Raw genomic sequence first — 11844 nt, 5'->3', positions numbered from 1 at the left:
TGATATCCACAGAATTAATCCCTGAGAGTGTGTATCCAAATGTGTGAGGGGTTTTGTGTGCAATAATGAAGTTATCCTTTGAGGAAGAGTACCGCAGGGCGATGAATGAACTAGGTGCTTGAATACATTTTCTCTAAATAGACCAAAGAGCAAAGAGTGTATGCTGTAGTTGTAAATAAGTTGTTAATACATTGAGGTGAAAACACAATGAAGAAGCTTGTTTGTGCATCTTTTAGGGGGACTGCAAGCCATTGCAGAGCTAATACAGCTGGACCAAGAACTGTATGGCATGCAAAATGAGCCAATCAATATGGCCCTCCGGCGTTACGCAGGAATGGCACTCACAAATCTTACATATGGAGATGTGGTAAATAAGGTAAATTTTGAAGTTATTGCATACAAGTGTGGATTCGTGTAAAAATTAAAGACATTGCTATTTGTACAGTCATCTCATCTCATTCCTTTACAATAATGTAATCAGTGTCCAAACTGGCCATTAATATTTTTAATGAAGTATGTATAAATGTAACTATTGTCATATAATTAAACAAAACACGTATTTTATCTTTGGTAACAGTTCATTTTGCACTGTAATTATAATACTAACGGTTAATAATGCATACATACAGTGCCAGGCAAATGTACAACTTACAAATGCAATATTGTGCCTTCTTGTGATGTTGACAAAATGCTCTTTATTAAATTTAACAGGCTGCACTTTGCTCAAAGAAAAACTGTCTTCAAGCCATTGTTGCACAGCTTGCATCTGATAGTGAGGAATTACAGCAGGTACATAACCTACTTTTCATACAGCAAACCGTCACACCTTTATTAACTTCTAGGATGAGAAATATTATGCAACAGCTCATTTTAATAGTACATTTTTATATGCTTCTCTCATTTGTAATTATTTGGCCCACAACAGCTCTGTGATATGTCATTACTTTTAGGTAGTGTCAAGTATACTGAGAAACTTGTCATGGCGTGCTGATATCAACAGCAAGAGGGCTTTAAGAGATGTCGGCAGTGTGTCAGCACTTATGACTTGCGCACTGCAGGCTACAAAGGTACAATCAAAAATTTCTGTCATTCATTTCTTACATTCAGTAAAACTGAAAATTAGTGATTTGCCCTTTAAATTGGTGATATTTGTGCTTCAATACCACTCAGAAAGGTATTTTTACATGGTCTGGTCTTCCCCACAGGAATCCACTTTAAAGAGTGTGCTCAGTGCACTGTGGAATCTGTCAGCACACAGCACTGAGAATAAGGTGGCAATTTGCTCTGTTGATGGTGCTCTTGGCTTTTTGGTTAGCACTTTGACTTATCGATGCCAAACCAACTCACTGGCCATTATTGAGAGTGGTGGAGGTATCCTGCGTAATGTGTCCAGCCTTATTGCTACCCGAGATGACTACAGGTATCATGTTTATTCACATTCACAAGTTAAGCAGAGATCAAAGTTTCCATCACATCACTTAAATTCTGTTTTCCTAATTCAGGCAAATCCTCAGGGATCATAACTGCCTTCAGAAACTGCTGCAGCACTTGCGATCTCACAGTTTGACTATTGTGAGTAATGCATGTGGAACCCTCTGGAACCTGTCTGCACGAAGTCCAAAAGACCAGGAACTGCTGTGGGATCTGGGAGCTGTAAGCATGCTGCGCAATCTCATCCATTCAAAGCACAAAATGATAGCCATGGGAAGTGCTGCAGCTCTGCGAAACCTCCTCACAAATCGTCCACTTAAATATAAAGATACTGCTGTTATATCGCCTGGATCCTGCATGCCATCCCTCTACATGAGGAAGCAGAAAGCATTAGAGGCCGAGTTAGATGCGAAGCATCTGGCAGAAACATTTGATTCAATCGAGAAGCAAAGTTTCAAGCATCAAAGTATAAACAAACCTTTGAGGCACATTGAGAGCTTAGCAAAAGACTATGCCTCAGATTCTGGTTGTTTTGATGATGATGAGGCACCTAATGTATCAACCAGCTTGGATACTGGAACCTTCTCCATGCTCTCCATGTTCTTGAACAATTCTAACTTCCTTAATACCCAGCCCCGTAAGCGAGAGGGGGAGCCTGAACAAGACGTTGAAACCTTTCAAACTGAAAATAAAAGGTCACAACCCCCTGATGATGAAGTGACTGTGGCAGCTGAGAAATTAGCCAAGAAGATCACCAACACTGTGGCTAAAATTGACAAACTGGTGGAAGACATCACCATGCATACATCCTCAGAGGACAGCTTCAGCTTCAGCTCAGAAGATCATTTTGTGGACTGGAATTATGGGCCAGATGAGCTTCACGAGGCACGAGCCATTTCCTGTTCCCCTTGTCATCTTTCTGACACCAGCTCTTTTTCACCTAAAGAGCGTTTCAGCAGAGCACATGCCTTCCTACATCTTAAAACAGCCAACTCGAGTTTATCCAATGACAGCCTTAACAGTGGCAGCACCAGCGATGGCTATTGTGGCAGTCAGGACCAGACTCATACCTCAGCAAAACCAACAGAACAACGACGTCCTAATAAGCTTGACCTTAAGGTAACTTACGAGGATCCAGTCAACAGTGGTGTACATATTTCAAGAGTCATGTGTCAAAATGAGATCCCTGAAAGAGATTTTGAGACAAACAAAGATGCTATTTTGCCAGATTCAGGTTCCACCGATACAGACAAAAGCCAAGAGCCTTTTATATCCACACCTGCATCAGTTTCAACCAAGGTGTCTTCGGATGCTAGTATACCAACTGTCAAGTTGTCTCCCTCCTATCAGCATGTTCCACTGATCCAGAGTGTTGCCAAGTTTGGCATTGCAAAAACTGCAATTAATGTTCAGGCAGCTCAAGCAATGCGCAGGCAAGCTTGGGTTCCAACAGTGATGACTGGAGGTAGTATTAGCAAATTTTCCCCAATATGCTCTGCAAGAAGCCCCACAATAGGACAGCTGGAGACCCCTCAGAAGTATTCTGTAGAGAACACTCCAATATGCTTCTCTCGCTGCAGTTCTCTTTCTTCTCTGTCTTCTGGCGATGGAGCTCTTGATGGACAGAGTCAGACTGAAAATGAGCTGGAAAGTGACTCCTCTTTAGAAATCATAGAAGTGGAAGATGTGAATGTTGAGAGAAAAGATGAAGAGGATGAGACACTTGATGACTTGAGTGACAGTCAGTTATTATTAACTGATCAGAAAATCAGCAGCTCTGATCCAACTGAGATCCCCAGTACAATCAAAAATGAGAAGAGGTTCCTTAGAGGAGTGTCTCCAGTAATTCTTGAGGACAGGACACCATCCAGCTCTTCAGAAAACTACATTCATGAAACACCTCTTGTAATGAGCCGCTGTAGTTCAGTAAGCTCACTTGGCAGCTTTGAATCTCCTTCAATTGCCAGCTCTATTCAGAGTGATCCATGTAGTGAAATGATAAGTGGTACTGTTAGCCCCAGTGACTTACCAGACAGCCCAGGACAAACAATGCCTCCAAGTCGCAGCAAAACTCCATGCTGTGCAGAATCAAGTGGACCAGAAACACAGAATCTTAGTGGTGTAGGAAGCCAGTGGGAAAACAGTTTGCGCAAATTTATGGAAATTGCAGACTTTAAAGAAAGGTTTAACCTACCTCCAGATTTGGACACAATGATCTATTTCACAGTGGAAAAACCAATTGAGAATTTCTCATGTGCCTCTAGTCTGAGTGCCCTCCCTCTGCATGAACACTATGTCCAGAAAGATGTGGAGCTCAAACTTACTCCTTTGCTAAACCAGCAAGACAATGATCCAGAGGATTCTGAAAAGGAAGAGGACATGGATGACCAAGACCAGTATAGTGAAGGCAACTCAGACGATGACATAGAAATTCTGAAAGAGTGCATTAATTCTGCCATGCCTTCCAGGTTTAAGAAGGTAAGGCCAACTGTGATGCCCAACCTCTCAAACCAAGTTCTCAACATGCAGAGTCGAAAATCTGTGCAATTACCAGTGTATATGGTGCTGCAGAACAAAAACAATCAAATGTGTACTGGACAAAAGCTTGGAATGTCTTCAAAAGAAATCTATCATGATGATTCCTCTTACACTGACTCTGCTGAAGGTACGCCCATCAATTACTCAAGCACCACTTCCTTGAGCGATGAAACTCTCCAGTATCCACTCAGAACTAAAGGAATAAAAGACTGGCGAAGAAACAAAGAGACACAAGAGCTGATTGACATTGAAGCAAAGAGAATTGAAGACCTACGCATGTTCTCTCGCTTCCAAAAACCAACTAAAATGACATGTCAGTCTCACATAGTCACAAACCAACTCAACAAGACAATCAGACATATGGTACCCACTCAGAGATTACTTATACAGAGTAAAGAGATGGCAGCAAAAATGACACAGCTAAGGATTCAAAGCCAATCTCCAGTTCGACAAATTCAAAAACAAGGACAGAATCTGTCAAAAAGCATGCCACAGTTGGATATTCCTATAAGAAAACAAAACACAGAGGTGTACCAAAATCAGAAAACATGCTCTCTGAGTCATGCACAGGAAAACACTTTAGCCTTTCAGTCTAGGCATCACCCAACAACTACGGAAGTGGCCATCTGCCATAAAATGGACAGACAGGATGGACTGATGAATAGGACGGGACAGAAACAACATTATGAATCACGCAAGACTAATGTAATACGCAATACTAATATACAAGATCAAGTCAACAGTTGCCAGTCCCGCCAAAAGGGTTTTCACAGAATCAAGCAAAACCTAATTTTAGAAGAAGCACCTCCATGTTACTCTTTGAGTTCCTCCCTTAGCTCTTTGAGTGATGCAGAATTTGAGGAACATAATGGAAAACCTCAGCATACGTGGATAAGGAATAAACATAATATTACATCCAAACCCCAGTGCCCTCCAAAATCACAGCAAGAACGTAACCAGTTTGAAGAGAACAGCTCGCCAAGCTCAGTCAGCATGGATTCAGAAGATGATCTTTTGATAAAATGCATAACATCTGCAATGCCTCAACACAAGAAAAAGCAGGCTGCCAGAAAAAAGAAAGCTGATAAAAAGCACAAACAGAAAGCTACTCTTCAGAAAGCAATAGAGTGGAGCCCTGAAAATTACCTAGATTCTGATGAAATGGCATCAGACAAAGACTCTGATCTCAACAGTGTTGAATGGAGAGCAATACAAGAAGGAGCTAATACAATCATAACCAAGTTACAAGCTTCAAAGTCCCAAGAACCCTCATCAGAGTCTGAATCAGTTCTGTCATTTATGTCTGGATCAAGCTTTACTCCTAAAGAGAAGAAGGTATACAAAGATGACAAAAAGGCTAATAAACCACTTGATTTTGCCCCTCGTAAACCTGTTCCAAACTTGCCTGTGGTCTTCAGGGGTAGAACAGTGATATACACGCCCAAGAAGGAGACAACCCTCTCTCAAAGGCCACCACCTAAAAAAGTGACACAGAAAGCAGATGCCCCTAAAAATCCAGATCTGGCTCAACACAGGTCAAGAAGCCTTCACAGACTGGGCCACCCCATGGACTCCACGCAGTTGTCATTGCCCAAAAGAAGCTCAACACCACCTGCCAGGATACCAAAGAGCTCATCTTCAGGATCATCTCAAAGTTCAACACCTTCCAGGCATCCTCAGAAGAAAGTAACCTCCCCAACCCAAACCATTAAACAAGGTCCAGAGAAGGTGGCATCAGCACCATGCAGTCCAACAGACAAAAGAGGAAGCACTTCAAACACCAATCAGATCTCGAAGTCTCCTATAGACAGGAAAACACAGAAATCCCCTGTCAGAATACCATTCATGCAGAATCCATCAAGGCAAACAAGAAACATTTCACCTTTAGTTACCAACCAGCCCACTAGCGTCAGCAGACAAAATATGCAAATGTCAGGGAAAAGAATCCTATCAGCAAATCGAATGGATTTGGTTCGCATGGCATCTACTCATTCAAGTAGTGGTGAATCAGATCGTAATGGCTTTCTCAGACAACTGACATTCATCAAAGAGTCGTCAAAAGTCTCAAGACGTGATGCTTCTTCACGTTCTGTCCCAGCATCACAGCATGCCTCACCCCGAAGAGCAGTTCCAGGGGCCCCAGCAGTTTTCTTATGTTCTTCTCGTTGTCAAGAGCTGAAGGAAGCAGTTCAGTGTCCAAGAAGAATGCCTGTGACTCAAGGACAAAGACAAGTGCAGGAACAGGGGGTACTCGGACAGGGCATGGCTCCATCAAGAGCCACCTCTAAAGATAGGGACGCCACTGTGAAACGCCCAGCTAGACGTACAAGCTCAGAAAGTCCTTGCAGGGCCTCACAGAGAAATATGTCTTGCCCAAAGCCAAGAGAAAAGAGGGAGGATACCTTCAAAAGATACTCCTCCTCACCAAGCATAAATGTCTTGAGTCGTGTCACCAGCCGCTCGTCTCTTCGCTCTTCATCCTCTGACTCAAGTGGACGAGCTAAAAGTGAAAGGAACACAAATCAGAGGCAACAGAGAGCTGGATCACATAACTCTGACAAAGTGACATGGCGAAGGATTCGGGATGAGGATGTTTCCCAGATATTAAAGAGCACTCTTCCACCTACTGCACTGCCCTTGTTGCCTTCACCTGAGGGCACCAAACAGATGCCTTCAGCGCTACCAGGAAAACTGCCTACTATTATTCTAGCATCACGGAAAACAAGTGATGCAACTGTTCAAACTGAGGAATACTCAGCCAACAAAACAAATTCAAGCACCTCTCCCACGATTGAAAAAGTTATTGGCATTACTGAGGAGGTCACAAAAATGGCCCTCCCCAGGAAAATAAGCATGGCCTTTGGGAATACCCTCCAAGATGGGGATTCGGATGGATCTCTAAAAACCTATAGCACAGCATCAACCTCCACCTTTCAGTCAGTGGAAAGTACCCACAGTGGTGGTGTGGGCCATTTCCGACAGAGCTCACCCAGTAAAGCTGTCAGGGTTACACCTTTCAACTACATCCCCAGCCCCATGGTCTGCAGCTCTCCACAGACAATGCCAGAGAAGACGGGGGAAAAACATGAAGCATAATCAGTCCACTGTTCCAAGGTTGACAAAGTACTATGCTCCTGTAAAAAACTCAGGTGGTGATGGATACGGTTCTCTTTACCTCGGATATTTAATGAGTCTTGTGCTTGCCAGTGCATCAGAAGTTTTACCTATTTAAAAAATTACAATCTGGATGTGAACAATTGCCCATGTAGTATAGAATCTCACTGGATTCACAACATTAACCTAACCCCACCACAAATAAGGGTAGCCTATATCCTTTTTTTATACTTTTGTATAGTGATATTAATCATTGCTTGTGCTACTTGGACAATTAATCACACATGACAAAGACTGTCTCAGAAGTGTGTTATCCACAGCTAAAAATTATGGCCTACATTTAGAACAATATGCAAACTATTCTTCGAACAACAGTGACAAATACTTTAGAAGACCGTGTGCCACCTGCAAACTGGAAAAGACTGTTGTACTCTCGTATGAGAACCATGTATGCACATGCCTTTATGCCACACAGACAGGTTAAACAGCCTCTTGCCTTCATTTATTATTACTGCAGGAAAATATAGCTACAATACGTAAAATCTGCACAAAATGTCTGTGTAATCGTCATGGATATTTAGTGGTAAATGTTGTAAATACTGATATACAACTGTAGTCAAATGCTTCCCAGAAGGCAAAATGTAATCCTGCCATTGCTACAAATAGCATGCTAAATACTCAATTATCCACTGTAAACACGTGATGTTGACTTTGCAATTTCTTTTTTCATTGAAAATGACAGACTGTAAGTACAACCATGAATCTCTACCCACATATTTGCATTTTTGAATATAAGATTGTTGTAATTGTTGAGTGTTCAGCAAATGTATGTAAAACAATTAAGTGGCTGTACATACTCTTGCTTACTGAATGCTTTCATAATGTCATTTTGGGTAGAGTCACGTTATGCTTTAAGTATTTAAAAGCAAGCTAATGAGTAGCAACTGTGTGGATTGAGATATATACTTGCCATTTACAGTAACTTGGGCTGAATTCTAACAGACTGCTGTAGAATGTTAAAAATGGCTTCCATTCAACCAAAGCCTACTGCCAAAACTGCAGCTACACAAGCAAATATTGTAGACATATAGGTTTCACTATGGCCAATTAGTCAGCACAAAAAGTGTTTGTCTTTTTTTGGTGAGGTGCAGTATTTACATGGGCTTAGTTTTAACTGTAATATAGCAGCTTCACTCAATTAGTCTCTTTTAGTCAGAAAACATGCATTCTCTCCTAAAAGTAAAGTTTCACAAATTCTGAGAATGATACAGAGAATTACAATGTATTTCAAATGTGCTGTGACTGTGAGTGCCGATACCAACTGGTGTTCCCACATTAAAGACTTTCTCTGAAGATAATGAAATTGACCTGTAACAGAGCTCAGTGTAATGTTGTAATGACCCTTACCAGTGGTGGTCAGGATAAAGCAATATGATGCAATGCTAAATTCAAATTGACATAAAGGGGAACATTTTATGCATAGGTCTTATCAAATTATGAATTGGGTTCAGAATGTTGTTTGAAAGAATGTGGGGTTGGCCAAGGGTTGGGGGGGTCCTCAAATAAACATTCTCATAAAACCTGTGTCCTTACTTTATCTGAGTGGAAGTAATTTATTCAATAGTAGATACCTTCTGGCTATCTTCAGAATTGCCAGGTCTGCATAACAACACTATCCCAAAGGCCAATCAAAAACAGCCCAAACTAGTCTAACGACCCTATCACAAATAACAAAACTTCAAATATGCCACTCCGTACCTGTAATACATATTTTACAGTCAGTGTTACGTGCCAATAACAATATCAATATGAAAACCACTACAGTATATACTAGTAATCATAAACACAATCTGCTTTCATAAAGGAGCACAATAACAAAGTTTCTCAGTGCTCCTCCTTCACAAAACTTAAATTCTAGCAGTTTCATAATTTTTATACAACATTTTAATACAAACATTTTAGTCAAATAGAAAACAATTTAAAAGCCAAATTCCTGCAGACTTGGCAACACTGACTGCAATGGTTCACATTTATTTTTATTTTTTAAATGTGGAAAACCATTTCATCATTATAAAAGGCCACCTATCACCCCAAATCTAAGGGAAACCACCAACTACCACAAGTCTAGTTTTAAGCAGTGTTTAAATTATCATTAGGTAACGTCATATATCATAAAATAGCCTTACTTTAATTAAGCCATCATTTTGCCTTAAGTTTTTGTAATTAACTAGACTGCTGTCTTTAATACATAAACCTACATGAGATTTATGTTCAGTAACTAAAAAGTTGGAAGTTTCTTGCTATGTTGACACTGTATCAAATTTAACACAATCGGTTAATTTAGTGAGTTAATTAACCAGTTAATGAATTCAGACTTGGTGCTACTTGTTTGAGTTTTTTTGTACAGCTTGAGAACCAATGCACGAAAGCCTCAGAAATCACAAGCTGTGGGATCTTTACGTTTTTAAATTATTAAGGATTTTTGTATGGATAATTAGTGCCTTAGGCTATTTATCTCCACTTTAACACATATGAAAATGTCACTGTGATGAATATATACATATATAATATATACAGTCTACCCTGAACAATTCCAGTCATCAATAAACTCAAGAAAGCTTGGATTGTGAAAATTACATTAAAAAATTAAAAATACATTTAGACTGCACAAGTTATGGAATGGACTGCACTTACACAGTACTGAACACACACAACACATTAACATTGACAAAGCAGATTTAATAAAAAAAACTAATCATCCAGGAATATCACAAACATAAATTGAAAATGTCAAAAGTGTCCAAGTGGCACATTTAGAGAGTTGTTATGATGACATTGAACCTAAATGCTAACAGCAGCTTAGCAAGAGGAAAGGCTCTTCCATGGAAATTTAAGTGCCATGCTTAGTCATCAGCTACTGAATGAGCAAATTTCAAGTTCGAAAGCTACAAGACAGTTGTCACAGCGCGCTCCTCTTCACCTCCATCACGCTGTGCTCCAAAGACTCCCCAGCCACACGCAGCTCGTCTCTCCGCCGTGCAAGATTGCCACGTTCCTCTTGCAATCGCTCATGCAGCTCTATGTAGCGTCTGCTCTGCAGGTATCTCACCTCCACTTCGCTGCTGCTGGAACTGGCTTTCAGATCTGAAAATTCAAGGCCAAATATTACCATTACGCATGTAAAGGTGCCACACTAGCTAAAAAGCCAAAATCCATGTCCAACATTGCTAGCAGTAGCAAAGAAGTTGGCCAAGACTAAATAATACATGTAATCACTAATTACTCCACTGTTATTAAAAAATTGCCATTTGAAACAAGTAACTAAGACATGGGCTTAAAAAACAGAAAACTTAATATCATTCTGTCTGTATGGGAGTAAAATGACCAGGTGAGTGAAAAAACACAACACACAAAAGAACAGAACTTCAAGTTACCAACGAAATGATGAATTGGATTAACATTACCAGGTAAACAAACACTAGAAAAAGGACAAAAAAAAATGTTTAAATAGAGGCAAAACGTTCTCTATATGCTCCTCGTCATATATTAGAGACTGACAATACTTAATGACAACTTGCAGTTCTGCACCACAGTGTAGTTCCTGATGAAAATGTAGCCATTTTATGAGATGCCCATTTTATATGAATTTTTATGATGCGATTTGTTAGAAAATAAAGCACCACGTCTAACCTTGTGGAGTAAGCAGACTGTACAAAAACCTACGAATGGAATAATGGAGAAAAAAAAAAAAAAAAAATAGCCACAAATTCGTCCAAAACATAGAATAATTATGAACTGCTGTAAGGTTGTTTTGGGTAAGTTACATTCACTGATATCCATTGTACGATATTAATCATGATGGATATTTTGACCTTTTAGTTTGGCTCGTGTTCCTGCTTGAGTTTGTTGTATTCGTACAGACTTGAACGTATGGTGTTTTATTATTATTATTATTATTATTATTATTATTATTATTATTATTATTATTTCTTTTTGTGTGTGTGTGTCATCATGCACTTGCTCAACTTATATCTGAAAATATTTTCAATGTAACAAATGCACATTGTTGTTAAGGGAGGAATCTTTCCCTATTTTACCCCATGTGAACAAATCTTATACTAGCTAAGTATTATACTGACTTTATTATATGTCAACTGTTCATCTACATTCGCGACTTAATTTTTTTTTATGTTAAGTGTCTTAAAAAGAATGGATTACAATAACTTATTTTTCAGATATGTTAATTTCCCTGAATTGCTGCATGAAACAGCAAGCGCTGTATTTGTGCTTAAACGAGCGGGTGTTTTAAGTCAAAGTGCTTAGATATCCTCGTCTGTCCGGTAACGGTACCTTCAGCAGAATCGTGTGAAACAGTGAACACCGGATCGCCGGGACAGGCTCGGTTCACGTCCTCCGTGATCTGCTCCACGGTCGGCGGATCCGGTCTGGATGGCAGAACCATCCGCTTCTTGCTTTTGGAACCAAAATTCATCCTGTTTGGAGACGCACCAGCTCCAATTTTAAACAACAAGGATGTGACGTTTATAAAGCATTAGTGTTCATGTTGATGGGCATACTGTACACTGAGAAACAATCTCAACAAGTAAAGACTGAACATATTTCACATGTAAACTGTTTGAGCTACAGAGCGGACACGTCAGAGGACGATTCTTCTGGATGATGATGATGAGACTGTCGCCGTCTTTCGACTCGGAGTAAAACAGCAAACATTTGTAACTACAGAAAAAGAAGACTGTTACA

The 11844-nt window shown here is 40.0% G+C and overlaps 2 protein-coding genes across 2 annotated transcripts; one reads left to right on the top strand and one right to left on the bottom strand.

The window, feature by feature from the left end:
• The first annotated feature begins 34 nt into the window (after nt 1-34).
• On the top strand, nt 35-8676 carry LOC122138785 (adenomatous polyposis coli protein 2-like). The gene is made up of 6 exons (XM_042733363.1): nt 35-114; nt 237-376; nt 712-789; nt 951-1067; nt 1206-1420; nt 1503-8676. The coding sequence occupies exons 1-6, from the start codon at nt 66-68 to the stop codon at nt 7063-7065; spliced, it is 6162 nt and encodes a 2053-aa protein (XP_042589297.1). The 5' UTR covers nt 35-65; the 3' UTR covers nt 7066-8676.
• On the bottom strand, nt 8433-11785 carry LOC122138789 (UPF0449 protein C19orf25 homolog). Its single transcript, XM_042733407.1, has 2 exons — nt 11434-11785; nt 8433-10227 (listed from the first exon to the last, which is right to left on the bottom strand). Exons 1-2 carry the CDS (start codon nt 11573-11575, stop codon nt 10043-10045), a joined length of 327 nt encoding a protein of 108 aa, XP_042589341.1. The 5' UTR covers nt 11576-11785; the 3' UTR covers nt 8433-10042.
• Between the last annotated feature and the right edge of the window lie 59 nt (nt 11786-11844).

This window comes from Cyprinus carpio, chromosome B11 (genome assembly GCF_018340385.1).
Source record: "Cyprinus carpio isolate SPL01 chromosome B11, ASM1834038v1, whole genome shotgun sequence".
Taxonomy (NCBI): domain Eukaryota; kingdom Metazoa; phylum Chordata; class Actinopteri; order Cypriniformes; family Cyprinidae; genus Cyprinus; species Cyprinus carpio.
This window is presented reverse-complemented; position numbering and strand designations above follow the sequence as displayed.